This window comes from Suricata suricatta, chromosome 8 (assembly GCF_006229205.1).
Source record: "Suricata suricatta isolate VVHF042 chromosome 8, meerkat_22Aug2017_6uvM2_HiC, whole genome shotgun sequence".
Taxonomy (NCBI): domain Eukaryota; kingdom Metazoa; phylum Chordata; class Mammalia; order Carnivora; family Herpestidae; genus Suricata; species Suricata suricatta.
The window spans coordinates 52,163,641-52,189,620 of record NC_043707.1 but is presented as its reverse complement, the minus strand read 5'-3'; the positions used below and the strand labels follow the sequence as shown (position 1 = coordinate 52,189,620).

At 59.3% G+C, this 25,980-nt stretch overlaps 1 protein-coding gene across 2 annotated transcripts; it reads left to right on the top strand.

Moving 5' to 3' along the window:
• Positions 1-6: 6 nt before the first annotated feature.
• CELSR2 (cadherin EGF LAG seven-pass G-type receptor 2) lies at positions 7-24,623 on the top strand. 2 transcript variants are annotated; one of them, XM_029948182.1, is made up of 34 exons: positions 7-3,395; positions 7,705-8,352; positions 10,244-10,466; positions 10,890-11,005; positions 11,182-11,270; positions 11,681-11,838; positions 12,191-12,354; positions 12,505-12,630; positions 12,988-13,154; positions 13,446-13,733; positions 13,817-13,991; positions 14,226-14,367; positions 14,526-14,646; positions 15,047-15,230; positions 15,402-15,503; positions 16,200-16,294; positions 16,512-16,721; positions 17,208-17,391; positions 17,479-17,607; positions 17,695-17,875; positions 18,039-18,206; positions 18,304-18,430; positions 18,545-18,745; positions 19,091-19,265; positions 19,580-19,692; positions 19,824-19,903; positions 19,991-20,117; positions 20,208-20,330; positions 20,960-21,087; positions 21,513-21,601; positions 21,706-21,900; positions 22,029-22,199; positions 22,341-22,575; positions 22,901-24,623. In XM_029948182.1, exons 1-34 carry the CDS (start codon positions 53-55, stop codon positions 22,926-22,928), a joined length of 8,805 nt encoding a protein of 2,934 aa, XP_029804042.1. In that variant the 5' UTR covers positions 7-52; the 3' UTR covers positions 22,929-24,623. The 2 variants fall into 2 exon arrangements, with proteins under 2 accessions (XP_029804042.1, XP_029804043.1); XM_029948183.1 differs by lacking the exon at positions 22,029-22,199.
• The last annotated feature ends 1,357 nt before the right edge of the window (positions 24,624-25,980 follow it).

Genomic DNA, 25,980 nt, shown 5'->3' with positions numbered 1-25,980 from the left:
CGGAGGAGGAGCCGCCGCCGCGGTTGACCCGGCCGGCCGGGAGCAGGGAGAGATGCAGAGCCGGGCAGCCCGTGTGCCCTTTCCAACGCTACTGCTGCCGCCGCCGCCGCCGCCGCCGCCGCCGCCGCCGCTGCTGCTGCTGTTGCTGCTGCTGCTGCTACTGCCGCCACTGCTGGGAGACCAAGTGGGGCCCTGTCGTTCCCTGGGGCCCGGGGGACGTGGCTCCTCAGGGGCCTGCGCCCCCGTGGGCTGGCTCTGTCCAGCCTCAGCCTCCAACCTCTGGCTCTACACTAGCCGCTGCAAGGATGGAGGGACGGAGCTGACTGGCCACTTGGTGCCCCACCACGACGGTCTGAGGGTCTGGTGTCCAGAATCCGGGGTCCACATCCCTCTGCCGCCAGCCCCTGAAAGCTGCCCATGGAGCTGTCGCCTCTTGGGCATTGGAGGCCACCTTTCCCCTCAGGGCAAGCTCACCCTGCCCCAGGAACACCTGTGCTTAAAGGCCCCACGACTGAGATGCCAGTCCTGCAAGCTGGTGCAGACCACGGGACTCAGGGCAGGGGAAAGGTCAGCAGAAGAGTCCATGGGCGGGCGGCGGAAAAGAAATGTGAATACAGCTCCCCAGTTCCAGCCCCCCAGCTACCAGGCCACAGTGCCTGAGAACCAACCAGCAGGTACCCCTGTGGCATCCCTCCGGGCCATTGACCCAGATGAGGGTGAGGCAGGCCGGCTTGAGTACACCATGGACGCCCTCTTTGATAGCCGCTCCAAACATTTCTTTTCTTTGGACCCGATCACGGGCACTGTAACTACAGCTGAGGAGCTAGATCGTGAGACCAAGAGCACCCATGTCTTCAGGGTCACGGCACAGGATCATGGCATGCCCCGACGCAGTGCCCTGGCCACACTTACCATCTTGGTGACTGACACCAATGATCATGATCCTGTTTTTGAGCAGCAGGAGTACAAGGAGAGCCTCAGGGAGAACCTGGAGGTTGGCTATGAGGTGCTCACTGTCAGAGCCACAGATGGTGATGCCCCTCCCAATGCCAATATTCTGTACCGCCTACTGGAGGGCCCTGGTGGCAGCCCCTCTGAAGTCTTTGAGATTGACCCTCGCTCTGGGGTGATCCGAACTCGTGGCCCTGTGGATAGGGAAGAAGTAGAATCCTACCAGTTGACAGTGGAAGCAAGTGACCAGGGTCGGGACCCCGGTCCACGGAGTGCCACTGCCGCTGTGTTCCTATCTGTGGAAGATGACAATGACAATGCCCCTCAGTTCAGTGAGAAGCGCTACGTGGTCCAGGTGCGTGAGGATGTGACCCCAGGGGCCCCGGTGCTCCGGGTCACAGCCTCGGATCGAGACAAGGGCAGCAACGCCTTGGTGCATTATAGCATCATGAGCGGCAATGCTCGGGGACAGTTTTACCTGGATGCCCAGACTGGAGCTCTGGATGTGGTGAGCCCTCTTGACTATGAGACGACCAAGGAGTATACCCTACGGGTTAGAGCACAGGATGGTGGCCGCCCCCCACTCTCCAATGTCTCTGGCCTGGTGACAGTGCAAGTCCTGGATATTAATGACAATGCCCCCATCTTTGTCAGCACCCCCTTCCAGGCGACTGTGCTGGAGAGTGTCCCCTTAGGCTACCTGGTTCTCCATGTCCAGGCCATTGACGCTGATGCTGGTGACAATGCCCGCCTGGAATACCGCCTTGCTGGGGTTGGGCATGACTTCCCCTTTGCCATCAACAATGGCACAGGCTGGATCTCTGTGGCAGCCGAGCTGGACCGGGAAGAGGTTGATTTCTATAGCTTTGGGGTAGAAGCCCGAGACCACGGGACCCCAGTGCTCACTGCTTCAGCTAGTGTCAGTGTGACCATCCTGGATGTCAACGACAACAACCCCACCTTTACCCAACCAGAGTACACGGTGAGACTCAACGAGGATGCAGCTGTGGGCACCAGTGTGGTAACCGTGTCAGCTGTGGACCGTGATGCCCACAGTGTCATCACCTACCAGATCACCAGTGGCAACACCCGCAACCGCTTTTCCATCACCAGCCAGAGTGGTGGTGGGCTAGTGTCGCTCGCCCTGCCATTGGACTACAAGCTTGAGCGGCAATATGTGCTAGCCGTCACTGCCTCTGATGGCACGCGGCAGGACACGGCACAGGTGGTAGTGAATGTCACTGATGCCAACACGCACCGGCCTGTCTTTCAGAGCTCCCACTATACAGTGAATGTTAATGAGGACCGGCCAGCAGGCACCACGGTGGTGCTGATCAGTGCCACGGATGAGGATACAGGTGAGAATGCGCGCATCACCTACTTTATGGAGGACAGCATCCCTCAGTTCCGCATTGATGCAGACACAGGGGCTGTCACCACCCAGGCTGAGCTGGATTATGAGGACCAAGTGTCTTATACCCTGGCCATCACCGCCCGGGACAATGGCATTCCCCAGAAGTCTGACACGACTTACCTGGAGATACTGGTGAATGATGTGAATGACAACGCCCCTCAGTTCCTGCGTGACTCCTACCAGGGCAGCGTTTATGAGGATGTGCCCCCCTTTACCAGTGTGCTGCAGATCTCGGCCACTGACCGTGACTCTGGCCTTAATGGCAGGGTCTTCTACACCTTCCAAGGGGGTGATGATGGAGATGGTGACTTTATTGTGGAGTCCACCTCAGGCATCGTGAGAACGCTTAGGAGGCTGGATCGTGAGAACGTGGCCCAGTACATTTTGCGGGCATATGCGGTGGACAAGGGGATGCCTCCGACCCGCACACCCATGGAAGTGACGGTCACTGTGTTGGATGTGAATGACAATCCACCTGTCTTTGAGCAGGACGAGTTTGATGTGTTTGTGGAAGAGAACAGCCCCATCGGGTTGGCCGTGGCCCGGGTCACAGCCACTGACCCTGACGAAGGCACCAATGCCCAGATCATGTACCAGATAGTGGAGGGCAACATCCCTGAGGTCTTCCAACTGGACATCTTCTCTGGGGAGCTGACCGCTCTGGTAGACTTGGACTACGAGGACCGGCCTGAATACATCCTGGTCATCCAGGCCACGTCGGCTCCCCTGGTGAGCCGGGCTACTGTCCACGTCCGCTTACTTGACCGCAACGACAACCCACCGGTGCTGGGCAACTTTGAGATCCTTTTCAACAACTACGTCACCAACCGCTCAAGCAGTTTCCCTGGGGGCGCCATCGGCCGTGTGCCTGCCCATGACCCTGACATCTCCGACAGCCTGACTTACAGCTTTGAGCGGGGCAATGAACTCAGCCTGGTCCTGCTCAATGCTTCCACAGGCGAACTGAGGCTGAGCCGGGCCTTGGACAACAACCGGCCTCTGGAGGCCATCATGAGCGTGCTAGTGTCAGGTAAGGAAGGGCCCAGGTGGTGTGAGGTGGGGGTGGCCCCTGGAGGAGGGCCCGGGCTGCCATCCAGGGAGGAGCCTTGGACCCACCTCTCTGCCCAGCGCCTGGCACAGAGGTTGAGGGGCGGGAAGCAGCTTGGGAAGGAGCCCTAGGAATCCTGGCAGCTGGTGCAGGCCCCGCCTGCCGCCCCAGGCTGGGCTGGGCTGCTTCGGTTGGCTGCCCCCTGCCTTCCACCCTATGACGTGGCAGGGGAAGTGTGGCAAGGCTGCCCTGGATATGGCTGCCAAGAATTATAAAAAAAAAAAAGGCGTGTGGAAGACTGGGGGACCAGGATTGCTGGGGGAAGGGTAGAGAGGACTGTGTTGTGTGTGGGGCAGGGAGGTGAGCCGGTCCCCTCAGCACCCCTGCATGCCCACCCGGCAGGGTATTCTTGTGATCTCATAACAGCCTTCTGACAGAGCAGAAGGCTATGGGGCACAGGGTTGCCGCCGCGGGGTCAGGACCCTGCTGTCGGGCCTCTTCTGGCTCCTTCTGGCTCCCGGCTGAGCCCCAGACTGGCTGAGGGGGACTTTGTCTAGTGCATTCTTTTCCCTCCAGGCAGAAGGAGCCTGGCCAGGCTACCCGTTCAGAGCTCCCGCAGGAAGTGAAGCCAGAGCTCATTGTCTCTGTCCAAACAGACCCCACTGTCAGAGGCCATGGTTCGGGGTCCAGCTTGGGGGAGGGGCTGCGGTGAAGCCAGGGCCCGGCTGAGGCCTCCTGGGCCCCCTTGCCACCCCACGGGCTCTTCTTTGGATGCTAGGCCTTCCCTGCTGGCTGTGAGCAGCCAGGACTCAGGGAATGGGGTATGGGGGCCAGGATGAGTGAGGGAATTGGTGGCCTTTAAGGGCAGAGCCCCCTGCTCCGGTGGGGAGAGAAAAGACTCCTGGGGCGTGGGAGCCTGGCCAGGACCCAGGCTCGGCATTCCTGCTGCTTGGCCAAGCGCTCAGCCTGCCGACTCCCTGGACAGAGGGCTGGGGGAGCGAGTCGAGGGGGGCGCCATTCTGTCTTCTCTGTCGGCTATGGGAGTGATTGGCAGTGGCAAGGAGGGGCCCAGCCCCAGGGTGCCAAGCCCCTTCCCCAAGCCTGGGAACAACTGTTACCCCATAAGGTACCCTCTTGTTAGAGGCACCCTAGGGATGGATGGGCCAAGATACCCCACTCCAGACACACCAGGGGGGAGAAAAAGAGTCTGGCACCCCTGTATGCCACCCCAGGGAGTCTGGGCCTAGAGAGGAATGAGAAGCTTTTGAGATGCAGAGTGTGGTCAGCCCCCTCCCCACTCTGGGGCCTTCCTGGACAGATGCCTCTCCTGCCCTGCTCCCTCAGGTGGCCACAAGAGCCAGGGCATATGAGGTTTTAGAAGTGGACCAGGCTCTGTGCCTCTTGAAGCTTCAGCTTCCCTCCGGGAGGAGGAAGTAAAGGGCTGGAGTCCCTGTGTCCTGTACCCTTCTCTGCTGGGAGAAGCAGGCTGTGGGGAGGGACGGAAAAGAAGGGCCTCTCCTTCCTGTCCTTCCCCCAGCCTGTCCTAGGTGAGTGTGACAGGACACTGAGGAGGCCCCAGCCGGCCTTCAGGCTGTGTGGGCAGAGCCCCTGACCACCTCTCCCTGAGGGAAGCTCAGAAGGGAAGGCCTCAGGCTGGCCCTCCAGCCCTGGCCCCCCAGCCCTGGCCCCACCCTGGCCCCTAAGCCCTGACCCTTGGAGGCAGTCACCACGGCAACCCCAAAGTTCAGGGAGGCTGGGGTGAGGGGGAATTGACTCCCACTGCCCCTTTGTTTTCCTTCTCTTGTTCTTTGTCTTTCTTTCTTTCCCGCCCCTGCCCCTGCCCCTGCCCATGGGGGCCCTCCTGCTCTGCCCCACTTCACCGCCCTCTCCCCATCTCCAGGGTGGCTCTCTCCTCCTTTCCCACTTTTTCCACTCTGGATCTTTGCTTTCCCCTGTGGGCTCTCCATGTTCATGCCCCTCTGACTCCCCTGTCTCTTGTCCCCTGTGTCTGAAGCTGCCCTAGCTCGGACTGGATGGCCCTTCTCCTGCTGGGACATACAGGCTCCTGTGCATGGTCTGGTCAGCTCGCGGAGCCACCCCAGCACGCCCCCTCCCCCACCCCTCCCCCACAGGCCTACGGCTCCTGCTGGCACATCTGCCAGGGGAAGGGAGGCTTGGAGCCTGATTCTGCCACAGTCTGGGACCTGGTACCTCTGTTCCCATCCCTCCTTGACACCTGAGGGGGGTGACCTAGGTCAAGGCAAGGGAGAGGAACAAAGAGGAAGCAGTAGGTTGACTGCCGGGGATGAGGGACCACAGAAGAGGGGGCAGGTGGCCACAGATGGTGGACCAGATGGGAAGCAACAGAGACATACTGGGTGAGGGGCGTGGGCGGGGCCTGGGATGGCAGTGGAGAGACACAGAGAGGAGGCTTGTTCCTGGGGCTGAGTGGTGGTGAGGTTTCTCTTGCTCACTGGCTTTGATTGCCCGCTCCACTCCCTAATCAGTTAGGAGCTCTGTGTGGACTCTTCGGCCGCTTTCTGCCTGGAGGGACTGTCCCATCAAGGAATCACTAGACAGAGGCACCAGGCCTGAGAGTCCTGTGCCAGCTCCACACCTCAGTGCAGGGTGGTCTGAAAGAGGGAGGAAAGTAGAACCTGAGGTCATAAATCTGGGCAGGCTTCCTGGAGTAGGTGAGCTGGGGGCAGGTTAGAGAAGTAGGAGGACTGTGGGTAGGCCAGGTGGGAAGGCACAGCATGTTTGGTAGCTCTAGACAAGAGTGGGAGGAGCAGAAGTGGGGAATGACAGGCACGCTTGCTGGTGAGAGCAGGCAGGCTTCCGCAGTCCCAGACCATGAGGCTGGAGGGCAGGTGGGTGGGCCAAGGGCATGGCTGAGATGGCTGGCTGCGTTCAGCCTTCCCTGGATGAACTGAGCTGCCTGGTGTAGTTAGCCACCTCAAATAGGTATGACAGAGAAGCAGAATCTGTTCCCAGGTCCCTCCCCTAATCCCTCCCCACCCCAGAAACACCATCTCCTGCCCTGTTCCTGCTAGGGGTTCCTTTCTAATACCAACTCAGGGCTCCTCCTGTGTTTGAAAGACCATTTCCTCACTATGGAGACATCAACATCTTAGCATTCACTGAACACCTACTACGTGTAGAACGTTGTCATAAATTAAAAAAACGAATACCCTTTAGAGCCCTGCCAAGCCATTTCCTCCTCCCTCCTGGCCTCCTGCTTTCATTTTTGAGCTAAATAAAATCCAGTGCATTCAGGTGTGGATGGTATTTCTGGGCTTAGAGTGTGGGAGGAGTGAGACACTAGAGTGTGTTAGCACTTAGTTGTTTATCAGTGTGTGTGTGTCCTGCAGGTGTGACAGGCATTTGGGTGCAACGTGGTGAGCCAAGTGGGTGATGAATAGCTAGAGGCCCAAGGCCAGAGGAGAGATCAGCCTAGTGGGGCTCTTCTGGGGTTTCAGGTTGGAGAGCTGCCCAGATCCTTCCATCTCTGCCCACCCCCAATCTCTCACAGCATCAGGGCAATGGGTGGTGCAGCCCCAGGAAAGGTGGCCCAGCTGGATTTCCTGGGGTGAGGCCCCCCCAGGCTATTTTCAGCAGCCCAGAGAGTTGGGCGGGAAGAATGCTTTGTGTGGGGCGTTGCTATGGGGATAGCAGACTTGCGCCCAAGCAGCCATGGGGCTCAGTGGGAGGGGGACTGGGTGGCCCACTGACCCAGTTCACCCCCCACTCTGCCTCAGTGGGGGAGGAGGGAGCACAGCCAGGGTCAGGGTTATGGTAATGTCCAGGTATAGAGGCTGAGGGGCAGGATGATCATTTTTGTGGGTATCTCGTGGTGCTCTGGGCCCTTGTAGAAAGGTTAAGAAATGCAAAATTGGATTCTTGTGCAGGGAAGCCTGGAATTTGGTATAAGGGAGCAAGACTTGTGGCTTGGGCAGGGAAAGGTGTACAAACACTAAAAGACATGCCGCTCTTCACAATGCAGGGTTTCTGGAAAGTATGCAAAGAGAACTACTGAAAATGGAATCACCTTAAGTGTGGGTGGGGGCTGATCCCACAATGTGTGACTTCCCTACATGTAGTTTCTTGGGCACTTTTTGTCAATTAGAAAAGGGAGCCCATTGTGGCAGCTGGGCAATTCAGGAGTGTGTGGGCTGCATTTCAGCCCCTACTCCCTGCTTGAGGTGCTCCTGCCAGAGGCTGGGCCTATGGTTCGGCACCCCTGCCCTCCCCAGCCCTGCGCCAGGACCCAACCCATGTCACTTATCTGCAGATGGCGTGCACAGTGTTACTGCCCAGTGTGCACTGCGTGTCACCATCATCACGGATGAGATGCTCACGCACAGCATCACGCTGCGCCTGGAGGACATGTCGCCAGAGCGTTTCCTGTCCCCCCTACTGGGTCTCTTCATCCAGGCGGTGGCTGCCACGCTGGCCACACCCCCAGACCACGTTGTGGTCTTCAACGTGCAGCGAGACACCGACGCCCCTGGCGGCCACATCCTCAATGTGAGCCTGTCGGTGGGCCAGCCGCCTGGGCCCGGGGGTGGGCCGCCCTTCCTGCCCTCCGAGGACCTGCAGGAGCGTCTGTACCTGAACCGCAGTCTGCTCACGGCCATCTCGGCGCAGCGCGTGCTACCCTTCGACGACAACATCTGTCTGCGCGAGCCCTGCGAGAACTACATGCGCTGTGTGTCCGTGCTGCGCTTCGACTCCTCCGCGCCCTTCATCGCCTCCTCCTCCGTGCTCTTCCGGCCCATCCACCCGGTCGGGGGGCTGCGCTGCCGCTGCCCACCCGGCTTCACGGGCGACTACTGCGAGACCGAGGTGGACCTCTGCTACTCGCGGCCCTGCGGCCCCCATGGGCGCTGCCGCAGCCGAGAGGGTGGCTACACCTGCCTCTGTCGCGATGGCTACACGGGTGAGCTGGGGTGGGGGTGGGGTCGGGGGGTGATCTTCGGGGCTAACGCGTAGGTGCGAGCACGGATCTGGCGAAGGACTGGGGCCGCGTTGTTCCTTTCCAGAGTAAGATACAGGTTACACTGACCATCCGTAAATCCCACTTGCTCCTCTACAACAACCTCCTGGGGAGGGAGGAGGGGGAGCCCACTTTCTCCCAGCACTCCCCACCCTCATCCCAGGCCGTGTAAGTGAGGTCAGCAGCTGCTCTAGACGCAGCCTGCTCGGTTTATATTCCAGCTTTGCCACTAGTCATCGTTGTGTGACCTTGGCAAGTTCCTTAACCTCTCTGTGTCTCAGTACTTTTAAATGGAGATAATGAATTGATTTACCTCACAGCGTAGTTGTAAGGAGAAATTTAATCAACTTAATACATGTAAAGAGCCAGCCCTTGGAAGGCATCGGCTGTGATTTAAGAGACCCCTGAGATCAGGTGGCTTGTTCTGAGTCTCACCTCACAGCTTGACTAGACCTGAGGCTGGGCCTGGAATCTGGTCTCCCCACCACTAAGGAAGTTACCTTTTTGGGCTGCAGCCTGTGCTTTTCTTCCCCGGGTACTGAGAAGAAGGCACAGAAAAAACTGGAGGGGTTTGGGTGTGGGGAAGGTCGGTACCTTTGTGACCCTGAGCAGAATAGCTCCACCCCTGCCCAGGTGTTGGAAAAAGGCTCAGGCCTCCCAGTTGGCCTGTGACCTGGATCTTTAGGCATCTCCTCCCCAGCCTCTGCTTTGTGCTCCTGAACCCGCCCTGCAGTCTCCTGTTTCTCCTCAGGACATCCCCTTCTCTACTCCCTGGGCCCTTCCTTCCCAGAGAGGTTAGGCCTACTCGCTCTCCTCCACAGCCATGCCTACTGGCTCTGCCACCATTGGCTGGCAGATCCTACCGCCTTCCCTGCTGCATCCTCCTGCCCAGAACTTGCCAGACTTGACTCTTCTCAGTCTGCTCTGGGTGGGGGGTGGAAGGGAAGGGAGGGCTTGGGGGAGGGGAGGGGAGTCTTTGTCCAGGAGGATGGGGAGGGGGGCTTAGAGTAGGCGAACAACAGTTTCCATGGAAACAAGAGCCAGTCACTAGGCACAGGAGCTGAGAACCTATCTCTAGAATCTGGGAATGGGGAGGGAGAGAAAGGGGTGGATTTCCCTGTCTGATGTTGTTGGAATTTTCAGTCCCTCCGCTGAAATCCTGGTCTGCTCCCAGGGCTCAGGTCTCCAATCTGTCAGCCTTTCCCAAGTGCACGGAGGGCCTCCGTCTGACCCCAGGACTCAGGGCGGGAGGTCTCTGCCCCATTCCTGGGCGTCTCCAGCTTCCCCCACCCCTCATCCTCCACCCATAACTCTGACAACCAAAGTGGAAGCCTGGTCTCTTCCCCAGAGACGGAAACTGATCTTGGCGCCTGACAGGGACAAAAGCACCAGTGGGAGGGTGGGAGGAAGGGGGATTGGCACCAGCCCTGGTGGTGTCCTGCAGCCTCTTGCCTCCATGTGCATTCACCCCTGTGGGAACAGAACACCCCCAAGCTTGCTCGGAAGCCAGGACACCAAAGGCTAACTAGGACCTGGGCCTTATCAGGGACCCCGACAGCCCTGTGCACTTGAGCCTCAAACAGGAGTACAGAAGGGCCTGGGAGCTTCAAGGAACTCACAGGGAAGCAGTATAATGGATGGCGGTGAGAATGGCACAGTGGGCCAAACACAGCAGCCCAGTTTCCTAGATCTCGGAGAAGGGGGGCACATGAAAGGAGGTGCAGATGCTTGGGAGAATTTGGGAGTGTTATGGGAAGTATCTCCGGGCAAGGAGGCATCCCAGTACCCCTCGGCCTCCGCAGGCACGTGGTATCCTGTCTTTCCCCTTGCCCAGGTGAGCACTGCGAGGTGAGTGCCCGTTCAGGCCGTTGCACCCCAGGTGTCTGCAAGAACGGGGGCACCTGCGTGAACCTGCTGGTGGGTGGCTTCAAGTGCGACTGCCCATCTGGAGACTTCGAGAAGCCCTACTGCCAGGTGACCACACGCAGCTTCCCGGCCCGCTCCTTCATCACCTTCCGTGGCCTGCGCCAGCGCTTCCACTTCACCCTGGCCCTGTCGTGAGTGGCCGGGCCCTGGGGTGAGGTGGGGGGGAGCGTGTTGGGAGCCTGGGGTGTCTCCTGTTCTGCACACAAAGTGAGAGGTCAGGCAGCGACAGTGCCTGGAGCAGGTTGTTGGCGGAGCCAGGCCTGCACTTAAGAGTTGCCTGTGCGCTTTGCCAGCGGACGTTCCTCACCGCCAAGGTCCACTTATCACTCTTCCTACCCCGCTTTTGAGGGTGGGGAGCCATAAGGTCAGGGTTCTGGTTCAAGTTTTGGTTCGGGCTCATCTTCCACGTTCTAGCCCCAGAGCCCATAACCCTAGCCAAGGGTCAGCCCTCTGGGTGTCCTGAGTAGGATCAGGGAGGGGCTAGCTGGGTGTCTGGGATGTCTGGGGTTAGGTGGGTGTCCCGTTCCCTGCCCCCATCCCCAATTCCCGCTCAGGTTTGCCACCAAGGAGCGTGATGGACTGCTGTTATACAACGGACGCTTTAATGAGAAACATGACTTCGTGGCCCTCGAGGTGATCCAGGAGCAGGTCCAGCTCACCTTCTCTGCAGGTGATCCCGGCTGCCTCAAGTCCTTCCCCGTCTCCTAAAGGCCCTATGTGTCTCGGCCCCGGACCCCAAGTCCCACGCCCTCCCAGCCAAACCTGGGCCCAGTCCCAACCATGAGCGAACCCTCCCCACCCCCAGCCCTCATCTGATGTCCTGGCTCACCGGGGTCCTTTCCCCAGGGGAGTCGACCACCACTGTGTCTCCATTCGTGCCCGGAGGGGTCAGTGATGGCCAGTGGCACACAGTACAGCTGAAGTACTACAACAAGGTAGGTGTGGGAAGGGGTCAAGGAGCTAGAGGGTTCTGTCTGTGGCTCAGGTGCTCAGACCTAGGTGCTGCTTCATCCAGGGGGGCTGGTCATGGATGGCACTTCTGATGGAAAGGGGGAAGCAGATGGGAACTTGCCACTTTGCTGGGGTGTCTCCCTTCCAGCCGGCAGTGCTAGGTGTTCCCTGTCCCGTTAGACAGGCACACACTCCAGTGGACATTGAGGAAGGCAGTTAAGCAGATACGTCATGCAAGCACACGCATATGTGCACGTGTGTATATACACACACACGTATGTATGTGTGTACAAAGCGGTGTCCGCATGTGCTGGTGTCTTTGTGTGTGCCTGGCCTGTGAACCTAATGGGCTTCTTGTTGACTGTTTCTCTTCTCTGCCCTTCCTTGTCCACAGCCACTGTTAGGTCAGACAGGGCTCCCACAGGGCCCATCGGAACAGAAGGTGGCTGTGGTGACCGTGGATGGCTGTGACACAGGGGTGGCCCTGCGTTTTGGAGCTGTCCTGGGCAACTACTCCTGCGCTGCCCAGGGTACCCAGGGTGGCAGCAAAAAGTGAGCAGGGGAGAGGGCTGAGGGATGGGGCGCGGTGTGGGGCGGGGTGAGGAGGGAAGGTTGAAAGGGTGGGCCTTAGCGGGGGCCCTGAAATGGAAACCAATCCGGATGGGGGCCTTCCCTCAGCCCCTGCTCAGGCTTCTGCAGAAGCCTGATCTCTTGGATCAGTCTGGGGAGGGGTGGGTATGAGATGAGAGCGGCTCCAGGTTGGGGTGTCTTGCTTTCCCCGTGCTTTCTCCAGGGCCCCCTGGGCTCCTGCCTGGGCCCTTCCCCGCTCTGACCTGGTGGCAGGGGGAGGAGAGAAGGAAGAGCCAGAAGCTCCCCCATGTTGCCATCATTTCTGCCCCGCCAGGTCTCTGGATCTGACTGGGCCCCTGCTGCTGGGTGGGGTACCTGACCTGCCTGAGAGCTTCCCTGTCCGGACGCGGCACTTTGTGGGCTGCATGAGGAACCTGCAGGTGGACAGCCGGCACGTAGACCTGGCCGACTTCATCGCCAACAATGGCACCGTGCCTGGTACGGGGACCTGGGGCAGGGGCAAGGCCAATAACCCAGTGCAAAAAGGAGGGTGCATGGCGTGGGGACATGTTGGAGGTTTCACAGGCCCCTCCAGCTGCAAGTTCTCTGTCTGGAGCCCCAACCCGAGCCCCTTTCTCTCCCATCTAGGCTGCCCAGCCAAGAAGAACGTGTGCGACAGCAATACTTGCAACAATGGGGGCACCTGTGTGAACCAGTGGGATGCGTTCAGCTGCGAGTGTCCTCTGGGCTTCGGGGGCAAGAGCTGTGCCCAAGGTAGGAGGGCAGCCGGCAGAGGCCTGAGGGCTGTCAACAATGCTGGGAACACTGGCAGGGTTGGGGCAGGCGCTGGGCAGGGCCCGGCCAGGCTGGGCTGTAGGTGGAAAAGCGTGTCTGGGCAGAGCCCTGAGAGGGTAGCACTGGAGACAAAGGGCCCAGTCAGAGGCAGGCCTGGGCACAGTGTGGGGCAGGCGCAGGACAGGTAAATGCTCTGGAGGGTGGGGCCAATGAGAGGAGTGGGCACTAGGAGAGGCAGTGCCCTGCCTTCCGCGGAGCCACCACCTCTGAGCATCATGCCTCCTGGGGCACCTGGCTGCTCCACCCCTCAGAATCTGCCTTTATCTGCCTCCTCAGAAATGACCAACCCGCAGCGCTTCCTGGGCAGCAGCCTGGTGGCCTGGCACGGCCTCTCGCTGCCCATCTCCCAGCCCTGGCACCTCAGCCTCATGTTCCGCACACGCCAGGCCAACGGTGTCCTGCTGCAGGCTGTCACCAGGGGGCGCAGCACTATCACCCTGCAGGTGATGCAGGGAGGGGTAGTGACTAGGGCTGCTGTAGCCTCCAGGGGGCTGGTCCGAGATGGCCTGGCTGGCCGGGTGGGGTCTTTTCTTCTCCCCAAGGAAGAGGCCGCTAGAGCAGTTTGTTGGATCACTGCTGCCATCTATTGGCCCCGAGGGAAATAACACCTTTTCCTCTCTGGCCTCAGCGAGGCAGTAGGATGGGTTTGGTGGTCCAGGAAGGACGACAGTGGGCTAGAAGAAGAGATGATTAAGGCAGTCTGCTGACCCTTTTTTCTTTTCTCCTGCTGCTAGCTGAAGGAAGGCCATGTGGTGCTGAGTGTGGAGGGCACAGGGCTCCAGGCCTCGTCTCTTCAGCTGGAGCCAGGCCGGGCCAATGATGGCGACTGGCACCATGCACAGCTGGCGCTGGGAGCCACTGGGGGCCCTGGCCATGCTATCCTGTCCTTCGACTACGGGCAGCAGCGGGCAGAGGGCAACCTAGGCCCCCGGCTGCACGGGCTGCACCTGAGCAACATTACAGTTGGGGGAGTGCCTGGGCCAGCCAGTGGGGTGGCCCGCGGCTTCCGGGGCTGTTTGCAGGTGAGCCTCCTCCCCTGCGTTCCCATCCTCACCACCTGGAGGCCCGCTCCACTGAGGGCCAACACTGCCTCTGTCCCTCCCAGGGTGTGAGGGTAAGCGAGACGCCCGAGGGGGTTAGCAGTCTGGATCCTGGCCGCGGGGAAAGCATCAATGTGGAGCCAGGCTGTAGCCTGCCAGACCCCTGTGACTCGAATCCGTGTCCTGCCAACAGCTATTGCAGTGATGACTGGGACAGCTATTCCTGTAGCTGTGATCCAGGTAAGCCAGAGATCCAGGGAAATGGGGCAGGTTGGTGGGTGCCAGGGGTCTCATTTCAGCTCTGCTGTGCGACCTGAGGCCGGTCATATGACCTCTCTGAGCCTTGTCTCCTGCACTACAAAGCCATAGCCAGCTGGTAGGATTCTCAGAGTGGAAGGAGGTGGATGAAGGCAGGTTTGAAGACAGTGCCAGGGGAGGGCAGGCGTTGAGTTTCTCTCATCCTTATGGCCCCAGGTTACTATGGTGACAACTGTACTAATGTGTGTGACCTGAACCCATGTGAGCATCAGTCCGTGTGTATCCGAAAGCCCAGTGCCCCCCATGGCTACACCTGCGAGTGCCCCCAAAATTACCTCGGGCCATATTGTGAGACCAGGTAAGTGGACCAGGGCACGACTGCTGCCTATCTCTAGGGTGTCCCTCAGGGAACCACGAACCTGGCTGAGCCACAGCCACAGTCAGAAGGGCCGCACAAGGCTACAGCAGACAGGGCTGGCAGAGGGAGCTCATGTCCACCTGGGCTCCTCTCTGCAGGATTGACCAGCCTTGCCCCCGAGGCTGGTGGGGACACCCCACATGCGGCCCGTGCAACTGTGACGTCAGCAAAGGCTTCGACCCAGACTGCAACAAGACAAGCGGCGAGTGCCACTGCAAGGTGACAGCCCCGACCTGGCCTCCACATGGCCTCCTGGGCCCTTCAGGGAGGCGGTGGAGAAAGCCTTCCTGCAGAGAGCTCAGGGCTGTGTGCCCTTGCTCTGACGGGGTGGACGAGTGGCCCTATGCTCTGCTATGTCTGGGGTGTGCGGGACTCAGATACCTCACCAGTGAGCTCTAAGCTGGCATCGCCGGTTGTCTGCAACCCGCTCTGACTGGCTGGCGTCTCACTGATGGGCTAAACCGAAAATTGTTACCAGTTAAATATTTTCAGTACCACTCTTGGGGGGACCTGAAGTCAGCGAGCCTCCCTCCAAAGGGGCCACAGCTGAAATAATCCATGAGCATCTAGGAGGAGAGAGCCTGAGCCAGTGACCTGCATCCTCTGTCCCCCTTCTCAGGAGAACCACTACCGGCCCCCTGGCAGCCCCACCTGCCTCCTCTGTGACTGCTACCCTACGGGCTCTTTGTCTCGTGTCTGTGACCCTGAGGACGGCCAGTGTCCATGCAAGCCAGGGGTCATTGGGCGCCAGTGTGACCGCTGTGACAACCCTTTTGCTGAGGTCACCACCAATGGCTGTGAAGGTGGGCCTCCATGCTGGGTCGGTGGCTCTCGTGCTGTGTGCCAGGTCCCAATGTCCCAGGGAGGCCAGGAGCAGGGGCTGGTTGCAGGTCTGGGGCCACTGAGGGCTGGGGGCCTTTGCAGAGCTGCAGGGGGACAGCTACTCCTGGGTGACCCTCTGTGTTTGCCTGCAGTGAATTACGACAGCTGCCCAAGGGCCATCGAGGCTGGGATCTGGTGGCCCCGTACCCGCTTTGGGCTGCCCGCTGCTGCTCCCTGCCCCAAAGGCTCCTTCGGTAAGTGCTGGGCTCTGCCTCTCATCACTGGGGCTGGCTGTAGACCCCCGGACCTATCTCTGGTCTCCAGGTCCTGGAGAATCTATGTTCCACACTGCTCCTCTGCCCCCAGGGTTGCTGGGATGAAGGGCACCTACATCTTGAATTCTTAACAAAAATGCTGAAACACCTGCAGTATACAGTCACAGGGCTGGGTACTGGAGATTCAAAGATGAATAACACAGGGTTCCTTCCCATCCTCAACTAAATGCCTGGAGCAGGAGTTAACGCCACTAGAAAGGCAATCTGGGGAGTAGGGGCTGTTGGGTGCTATTCCAGGGGACCCAGCCCCAGTCCTGGTCCTCGGACTGAGATGATGAACAGAGTTCATAAGCAGAGAGTGACATGGGGGTATAGTTCAGGGGCAGAGCATTTGACTGTATAAGCAGAGAGTGACACAGAGCACAAGGTGCCGAGGGACAGTGATGTGTGTCTGGGGGCTTGAGGAGAGTGTGTGCCCCAGGCTCCTGCATCTTTGTTTGGGCCCATCTCACAGGGGTTTCTACCTCTTCTCATCTGGGCCTCAGGAAGGCAGGGCCCTTGTTTGCTTTTCTCCTGTCTCTGGTCCATGAGGTACTGGTGCCCAGGATCCCTGGCAGGTTCCGGAAGCCTCCTGTCTCTGTCCTGAGGCCTGCCGTCTGGGCTTCCTTTCCCCAGGGACTGCCGTGCGCCACTGTGATGAACACAGGGGGTGGCTCCCCCCAAACCTTTTCAACTGCACATCAGTCACCTTCTCAGAACTAAAGGGCTTTGTAAGTGAACCTCCTCTCTCCCCTCATTGCTGCTAGTTTGAGAAAGGGGCTTTTGGAATTCCAACCCCTGCCTCTGGGTCTCCCCACCTGGAATGGCCATTCTCCCCTTTCCGGAGGCCCTTTTACACCAGAATTCCAGTCCTGCCCTCTGGGGACCTCACTGCTCTCCTCCGGTGCTGACCTTCCTCCATCCCCGCCCTGTCTGGCTCCATCCTAGGCCGAGCGGCTACAGCGGAATGAATCAGGTCTGGACTCGGGGCGCTCCCAGCGGCTGGCTCTGCTTCTGCGCAATGCCACACAGCACACGTCTGGCTACTTTGGCAGTGATGTCAAGGTGGCCTACCAGTTGGCCACACGGCTGCTGGCCCATGAGAGTGCCCAGCGGGGCTTTGGGCTGTCCGCCACACAGGATGTGCACTTCACCGAGGTGGGGCTTGGATGGGGCAGGGCTGGCTGGTTAGATGGGGGTCGTGGTGAGTGAGCCTGTTTCTGGGCCAAGCTGAGGGCTCTGTGGGGAGCACTCTCCATCCCTGCCTTTGGGGACCTCCCAGTTGGTGTGAGGCCTCCGGGAGTCCCCTTGAGCCATGGAATTTAGAGCATCTCCTTTCAGCTCTTTTCCTAGCAAGATGCTGATAGGAACTAATGTGTGTATTGGGGCCTGGTGCAGCCAGCTTCCTCAGAGCAGAGGCCCTGCCCACCTCACCCGGCTGGGGAGGGATCAGCATGTAGCCATGTGTGTGGACCCAGGCACAAGGCCTGGGAAGCTCCTAGTTCCAGAGGAGGGAAAGTTTGAAGGAGTGGCATGGTTGGGGTGGGTAGCCAGGGCTGGTCGAGGCACAGGTGGGCCCGGGTGGTGGGGCTCAGAAGGCGTGGGGCTGCAGCCCACTGTGACCATGCCCCCCACCCCCCCCAGAATCTGCTGCGTGTGGGTAGCGCCCTCCTGGATGCGGCCAACAAGCGGCACTGGGAGCTGATCCAGCAGACGGAGGGTGGCACGGCCTGGCTGCTCCAGCACTATGAGGCCTACGCCAGTGCCCTGGCTCAAAACATGCGGCACACCTACCTGAGCCCCTTCACCATCGTCACACCCAACATCGGTGAGGCTGGGTCAGGGAGGGGTTGTGGAGACAGCCCCTGTGCTGGGGGCCTGACTCCGGGTCTGACCTGTGACCTCCCCTTCCTAGTCATCTCTGTCGTTCGCTTGGACAAGGGGAACTTTGCGGGGGCCAAGCTGCCCCGCTATGAGGCGCTGCGGGGAGAGCGGCCCCCCGACCTCGAGACGACAGTCATCCTGCCTGATTCTGTCTTCAGAGGTCAGTTGGGGAGCCGGAGGGTGTCTCAGGGGCCAGGCTGGGGCATCTGAGCAGGCCCCAGCTGAGCAGACAGTGTCTTGGTCCCAGAAACACCCACCATGGTCAGGCCTGTGGGCCCTGGAGAGACCCAGGAGCCAGAGGAGCTGGCCCGGCGTCAGCGACGGCACCCAGAGCTGAGCCAGGGTGAGGCTGTGGCCAGCGTCATCATCTACCGCACCCTGGCTGGGCTGCTGCCCCATAACTATGACCCTGACAAGCGCAGCCTGAGGTGAGCACCTGAGGAGACACGGGGTGGGTGGGATGCGGGTGGGGAGCATGAGTGCTGAGACATAGAGAGAGGCCCGGGGTCGGGGCCAGGTGTGACTGATGACGGGTGTTCCCTCAGCCACGAGACTGCCATAGTGACTGTGTACCTGCCTGTTCCTCATCAGAGTCCCCAAACGCCCTGTCATCAACACGCCTGTAGTGAGCATCAGCGTCCACGACGATGAGGAACTTCTGCCCCGAGCCCTGGACAAGCCAGTCACGGTGCAGTTCCGGCTGCTGGAGACAGAAGAGCGCACTAAGCCCATCTGTGTCTTCTGGAACCATTCGATCCTGTGAGCCTAAACTGCCCTACCCCCAGGGCTTTGGGCAGAGCGCTAAGGCCCTGGGTGCCTTACCCTCCTGTCTCCTGCCCCTGCCTCCCTCATGCAGGGTTAGCGGCACAGGTGGCTGGTCGGCCCGGGGCTGCGAGGTCGTCTTCCGCAACGAGAGCCACGTCAGCTGCCAGTGCAACCACATGACGAGCTTCGCCGTGCTCATGGACGTGTCCCGGCGGGAGGTTCGATTCCCCTGGGGCAGCCAAGGAGCTAGGGGCGGGAGCCCAGGGCACCGGGCTGGATTCTCAGGCTCTGTTTTTCCTAATTCTCCTGTCTTCCTGCTCCCTGCTCTGCAGAATGGGGAGATTCTGCCGCTGAAGACACTGACATATGTGGCCCTCGGAGTCACCTTGGCTGCCCTGTTGCTCACCTTCCTCTTCCTCACTGTCCTGCGTGCCCTACGCTCCAACCAGCATGGCATCCGACGCAACCTGACTGCTGCTCTGGGCCTGGCCCAGCTGGTCTTCCTCCTAGGAATCAACCAGGCCGACCTCCCTGTAAGATATCTCTCCTCACCTGGAGACCATCCATAACTTCCAGTCCTCCCAGGTTTCCTATGAGTCCTACCAGTGCCCCGCCCCATCCCTGCTTCTGCAGCAGGACCTCCGATAGAGCCCAGTACCCAGCCAATGGTTTCTTCTTCTCCAGCTCCCCCTCACTCCCCCTACCCACCCCCCACCCCCCGTAGGAGTACCTTCCTCTGGCCCACACTTTCCGAAGCACCACCCAACACCCAGGCCCTCCCCCTCCAAAGCACCACCCAACACCCAGCCCCCCTGACATGATGGAAGGCACCCTCTGGGTATGCCCTGGTCACTGACCTGGTGTGGCCGGGCCCCCAGTTTGCTTGTACAGTCATTGCCATCCTGCTGCACTTCCTGTACCTCTGCACCTTCTCCTGGGCCCTGCTGGAGGCCTTGCACCTGTACCGGGCACTCACTGAGGTGCGCGACGTCAACGCTGGCCCCATGCGCTTCTACTATATGCTGGGCTGGGGTGTGCCTGCCTTCATCACAGGTATCTCCCACCCCCTCCCTGGGCCTGAGGTTCTGCGCCCCTAGGCCCTGGATCCACCTTCAGGCCACATTCTCCCACACATACCAGGCCCAGAGGCCCCACACCCCCATGACCCAGGCCAAGTTCTCAGTAGGCTTCCCTCTTGGCCCCTGAGGCTCCCCACCAGGGGTCAGGTCCCCATCCTGGACAAGTCGGCCTGGACACATGGTGGGTGGAACCTCTCATCCTCTGCACCTGGCCCTGTGAGCCCACTTGACACCTGACTGATTCCCAAGGCCCTACCACCCCTTCCCGTGCTGTCACCATTCCCCCAGGTCTAGCTGTGGGCCTGGACCCTGAGGGCTATGGGAACCCTGACTTCTGCTGGCTCTCCATCTATGATACGCTCATCTGGAGTTTTGCTGGCCCTGTGGCCTTTGCTGTCTCGGTAGGTGCTAGAAAGTGGGCTGGGGGCAAGCAGGCGGAGCGTGTCCCCCTATTTAGGAATGGGGAAGCTGCGGGGCCCCCGTAGGGTTGAGTAGAAGCTGTCTGTCCCGTGACGATCACTCTCCCCGCTAGATGAGTGTCTTCTTGTACACCCTGGCGGCCCGCGCCTCCTGTGCTGCCCAGCGGCAGGGCTTTGAGAAGAAAGGCCCTGTGTGAGTATGGGGAGTGGGTGCCTGGGCAGGGGGCAGGCATCGGTGTGGCAGGCCTCCTGGCCTGGCTCACAGCCTCCCCGTCTCCAGCTCAGGCCTGCGGCCCTCCTTCGCCGTCCTCTTGCTGCTGAGCGCCACATGGCTGCTGGCTTTGCTCTCTGTCAACAGTGACACCCTCCTCTTCCACTACCTCTTTGCTGCCTGCAATTGCATCCAGGTACCTGGCCCAGCCCCATGGAGATGGGGGTGGGAGACTTGGCCGTGGGGTGCCCGATTCCACACTTAGCTGCTGCCTCTCACCTGCCAGGGCCCCTTCATCTTCCTCTCCTACGTGGTGCTCAGCAAGGAGGTCCGGAAAGCACTCAAGTTTGCCTGCAGCCGCAAGCCAAGCCCTGACCCTGCGCTGACCACCAAGTCCACCCTGACCTCGGTGAGGGAGTCAGGGATCAGGGAAGTGGAGGGGTCTAGGGCAGAGAGGAAGAGGCAGAAGGCCCAAGGAGCTTGTTCTCTGTGCTTTTTGCCCCACTTTTTCTTCATTTTTACATCCTTTCCTGGAAGGAGGAAGGGGTGGTGAAATGGTAGGTGTGGCCTGGGAAGAGGGGGACATGGGAGTGCGGAGGAAAATTTTTGTCTCAGAAGAGTTGAGTATAGACCTAGGAAGAGTAGGTGAGGAAGTGACCAAGAGAGGTGACCCGGTCACGAATGCCCACCATCTGAGAATCCCTCATGAATCTTGGTAGATTTCCTTTCTCTAGCACATTCTCGGGAGATAATTCCTTGTACCTTTTTTTTTTTTTTTTTTTTACCAGGAAGCCCTTATATAGCTGAGTCCAGGGTACTTGGGGTGCATAGGGCTGGCAGAGCTACAGCAGAGCTATGGCTGCTACTCAGCCCTGATGTGGGCGTCGGCGGGGAGCAGAGAAGTGAGGCCTCTCTCTCTCAGACCTGGGCATGTAGGAAGTAGAACTTAGGGCAAGCTCCTTCAGCCCTTCTACTCCCCAGCCTCGGGCCACCCCCGCCTGCTCCCCACACCTACTGACCTCTCCGTTCCCTGCCTAGTCCTACAACTGCCCCAGCCCCTATGCAGATGGGCGGCTGTACCAGCCCTATGGAGACTCAGCAGGCTCTCTACACAGTGCCAGCCGCTCGGGCAAGAGTCAGCCCAGCTACATCCCCTTCTTGCTGAGGTGAGCCCTGGTGATGGAGGCACCCACAAGGGGAGAAACCAGGCCAGCCACCTGCTGGGAGTTGAATAGCACACATGGTGGCTGGCTGGCCAGTGGCAGCTTAAGTTAGAAGCAGGAGGGGGGCGCCTGGGTGGCTCAGTCGGTTGAGTGTCCAACTTCAGCTCAGGTCATGATCTCATGGTTCATGGGTTTGAGCCCTGTATCGGGCTTCCTGCTAACAGTGTGGAGCCTGCTTGGGATTCTCTCTCTCTGCCCCTCCTCAACGTGTGCACACACATTCTCTCTCTCAAAATAAATAAACTTAAAAAAAAAAAAAGAAGTAAGAGAGGCATGGGGCAGGAACTGGGAAACCAGAGAGAGAAAAAAGAATGGGACACCAGGCAAGGGGCTGGGCTGACCTCTGTAACATGGCCTTGTCTTCTCAGGGAGGAGTCCTCACTGAACCCTAGCCAAGGGCCCCCTGGCCTTGGGGACCCAAGTAGCCTATTCCTGGAAGGCCAAGACCAGCAGCATGGTGAGGACAGAAGCCCCTGATGGCATTTGGGGGCAGCTGCCTGGCTTTTGTGGAGGGTATGCAGAGGCAGGTGGGTCAGCCATGATTTGTCCCCCACCTTCCAGATCCTGACACAGACTCCGACAGTGACCTGTCCCTGGAAGATGACCAGAGTGGCTCTTATGCCTCTACTCACTCATCAGACAGTGAGGAGGAGGAAGAGGAAGAGGAGGAGGAGGCCGCCTTCCCTGGAGAGCCAGGATGGGACAGCCTGCTGGGGCCTGGCGCTGAGAGGCTGCCCTTGCACAGTACCCCCAAGGGTGGGCCGGCGCCAGGGCTTTGGCCTTTGCGGGGGGCAATGGGAGGGCAAAGGGCCTGGAATTCCTAGGGTAGCAACTTCCTAGCTCTCTGTCTTCTCTGGGCCTTACCAACTTCCTTTCTCCACCAGATGGGGGCCCAGGGCCGGGGAAGGCTCCCTGGCCCGGAGACTTTGGGACCACAGCAAAGGAGAGTAGTGGCAATGGGCCCTCTGAGGAGCGTCCATGGGAGAATGGAGATGCCCTGCCTCGGGAGGGGTCCCTGGGCCCCCTTCCAGGCCCTTCTGCTCAACCTCACAAAGGTGAGCGGGCCGTGCCCAGCTGCCATGCTCCCTCATGTGGCTCGCTCACAATGTCACTTTTGCCCTGTGGCTTGTAGGACCCTCTGGGGCAGTCCCACGAGCCTACCACCTGCTCCTCATGGTGCCTGCCCCGCCCCACAGGCATCCTCAAGAAGAAGTGTCTGCCTGCCATCAGTGAGAAGAGCAGCCTCCTGCGGCTGCCCTTGGAGCAGGGCACAGGGTCGTCTCGGGCCTCCTCGGCCAGCGAGGGCAGCCGGGGCGGGCCCCCTCCCCGCCCTCCCCCGCGGCAGAGTCTCCAGGAGCAGCTGAATGGGGTCATGCCCATCGCCATGAGTATCAAGGCGGGCACGGTGGACGAGGACTCGTCGGGCTCCGAGTGAGTGGGGCTGGCTGGGCGGGACCGGGCGCAGCCCCTCAGAGGCCCTGGCTGGGCTCACAGCTGCTTTCAGGCCTCCCCACGCTGCTCTGGCAGGCAGTCCCCCGACGCATGGGCCAGTGTGGCCCAGCTCCCTTACTGTGACATGCCCACAGACCGTGGTGCCCCGTGGGGTCAGTTCAGCCCGCTTCGGGCAAAGTGAGGGAGGGCGGGGAGCTGGGGTTGCTTTTCTGTTTCCTTCTCCTGGTGGAAGCTTCTCCCTGTCTTCTCTGCTCCGACTAACCCCGTCTGCCTTTTCTGTCACTTTCCTTTCCTGCCTCTCCAGATTTCTCTTCTTTAACTTCCTGCATTAACCCTGGGCCGGTGGTTCCTACACCCTGAGGCTCCCTTACCTTCCCCAGCTGCACTCATGCCCCCACTCCTGTCTTGTGCTCTATCCTGCCCTTGCTCCCCACCGCCTGCCCGCAGCAGCGACGAAACGTCCATCTGAGGAGCCTGGGCCTTGCCGGGAGGGGCGCCCACCCCACCCAAGGCCATCTAGTGCCAACTCCCTCCCCCACCATCCCCTTCACTGCACTTTGGACCCCTGGGGCCAACATCTCCAAGATAACGTTTTTTCAGAAAAGAGGAAAAAAGAATTTAAAAAAGGATCTCCACTCTTCATGACTTCAGGGATTAATTTTTTTTATATGCTGGAAACTGACTCCCCTTTCCCTTCCCAAAGAGGATAGGACCTCCCAGGATACTTCCCAGCCTCTCCTCAGTTTCCCATCTGCTGTGCCTCTGGGAGGAGAGGGACTTTTGGGGGGCCCGCCCCTCATTTGCCATCACCAAAAGGAAAGGACAAAGCCACATGCACCCAAGGGCATCGAGCCCTGCAGGCTGCACCCGGCAGGCCTCAGTATGGTGAGGGCGTCAAGGTGGAGGGCACTCCACACCCTGCCTCTGCCGCCCCTCCCAGGAACTGAAAAAGCCCTGTCCGGTGAGGGGGCAGAAGGACTCCACGCCCCTGGATCCCCAAATGCTGCATGAACACATTTTAAGGGGAACCCGTGCCCCTGGGCGGCGGCCGGGCCACCCCAGCCCCTCTCCTTTCCCTGGACTCTGGCCACATGCTGCAGCCCAGGCGTATGCTCAGTTCGCTGACCCAGAAGTGCTTCATTTCCCTGCCTGACCCGCATAGGGAAGGCCAGTCATGTGTTAAGTTGTGCTTCTTTGTTGTGGTGTGGGTGGGACAGGGAGGAAGAGGAAAAGCAGGGCTGGCTCAGTCGCCCCCAGAGGTCTCAAGCACAGGTCTCAAGCCTGGGTTCTGGTGTCCACTCACCCACCCTCCCCAGATCAGACGAATCCCACTGTCTGACCTGCTGTGGCCTCTGAGACATGTTCTATTTTTAACCCCTTCTTGGAATTGGCTCTCTTCTTCAAAGGACCGGGTCCTGTTCCTCTTTCTCCCCCTCTCCCACGCCCACCCCAGCTCCTTGTGAAGAGAGAGTTAATATATATTTTATTTATTTGCTTTTTGTATTGAGATGGGTTCATGTCCGGTCCCAGGGGGTCCAATGTGGCCGAAATGGGGTGGGTGTGTACCCAGCGATCCTGGCGTGGGGGCCTGAGGCCCTCCGCCTCGCTCCAGGCCGTCATCTCCTGCCTCCTCTCTCCTCCGGCCTCCTCAGTTTTGCAAACTGCAATTCATTTGAGTATGTATTCCTGACTTGTCACTGACTTTGCTCTGGAGCAAGTGGCTAGAAAAAGAGGCTATGGGTGGGGAAAAAAATGTTCCTGTTTCTCATTTGTAAGGCTGGTTTGGGGCTTTTCTGCCATGGATTCTCCCCCGACCTCTCCCCTCAGCAATTCCTGCAAAGGGTTAAAAATTTAACTGGTTTTTAACTACTGATGACTTGACTTAAAAAATACAAAGATGCTGGATGCTAACTTGATACTAACCATCAGATTGTACAGTTTGATTGTTACTGTAAATACAGTAGGGTTTTGTGTTTCTTTTTCATTTCCCCATACTACTGAATAAACTGTAGCTCTGTGCGGGTTGAGCTCTGTCCTGTGCCTCTGTGTGGTGGGACCCTGTCCTTCCAGAGGGTGGCTCTGGGAAACAAGAGCAGGCAGGGCCATAGGTGGGCCAGAGTACGTCAGGGGACTCAGATGTCAAGCGGCCGATGAGCTAGCTCCTCTACCAGCACCCCAGCGGTCGCCAAGTAGCCGCATCCCCCAGAGCCTTTGTCCTGGCAGGTGCGGGGAAGATGCGGCAGGTGGCAGGGAAGCTTCCCTTTCACCAGGATACAAGGGACTTGTGTGGCTGGACAGGCTGCAAAGGGCAGGCAGGTTTCCAGTCCAGCTCCTTAGGGGCTGAGTCCTGGGGTCAGAATTTGGGAGGCAGGGAGGGTAGAGTTGAGTGGCTGAGTGGCTGCTAGGAATTCAAAGCTCGGTGCCTAGGTACCTGCTGACCACTGCTCTGGGCCATTTTGTGTGTTTTGCCATTGGAAATGAAGCAACAATTCACACTTAAGCCAACTACATGCTCTGCAACCTTACTTCTATCCTCAAGGTTTTGTATTTTTTTTCAAAGGTCTGTTCAGGGAGTTAACATGGGGGCAATAGTGGGTAGTGATGAAGAGCACAAGCCTCTGAACCAGACTGAGTGACTTAATCTCTCTGAGCCTTAGTTTCTTTGCTGCAAAATGTGAATGGTAAGAGCATCCGCCTAATTGAGCTTTTATGAGAATTAAATGAGTTAGCACATGTAAGTGCTTAGAACAGTTCACAGTGCATAGTAAGAGGCAGGTTAAATGTTGGCTTCCTTCATTGTTGCTACTGGGTCAGGGCGGGGTTAGAGCGCAGCAAGATAAGACCAGAAAGCCAGACCCGAAGGGAAGGAAGGAAGCAGGTAGCCGACTAGAAGGGCAGCATGTGGCAGGTCGGCCTCCTCCCTGCCTGGCAGTGTCTACTGAATGTTGCTTAAGCTGGTTTGGGGCGGAAAGGGGGTGGGTGGGGTGGGGTAGGGTTGCGAAATTCTAGACTGACCTAGAGAGCAAAAGGATCGTGCCTTGTCTTTTCTGGCCACCAGGTGGCAATAGCACATGGGTCTGCGGCTGGTTTTGTCTCCCAAGCCACACACATGTGCCATCTGCTGGCCGCACCTAAGTGCTTGCCTGGGCATGCCGACCTTTCAGCGCTCCTGCCAGAGCCGGAGTCACCAACTGGCCCTGCTCGCCAGACAGCCAGACACCGGCGCAGGAGGCAGCTGGGGAACATGCCTCAGGTTTTCTGGCCTCTGCTGGATTTCTCCGGAGCTAAATACTCCGTGTCTTTCCCCCTCCCATCCCCCAACTTAATTCTTGGAATCCCGGAGGCTGTAGGAGTTGCTGACAGAGGTTTGGGGAGAGGGGTGAA

Bases quoted from the DNA above. Each gene is read 5' to 3' on its own strand.
- CELSR2 (XM_029948182.1), top strand. From the start codon at position 53: ATGCAGAGCCGGGCAGCCCGTGTGCCCTTTCCAACGCTACTGCTGCCG. The intron at 11,006-11,181 runs GTGATCCCGGCT...TCCTTTCCCCAG, and splicing joins CCAGCTCACCTTCTCTGCAG to GGGAGTCGACCACCACTGTG. The intron at 21,088-21,512 runs GTGAGCCCTGGT...TTGTCTTCTCAG, and splicing joins TACATCCCCTTCTTGCTGAG to GGAGGAGTCCTCACTGAACC.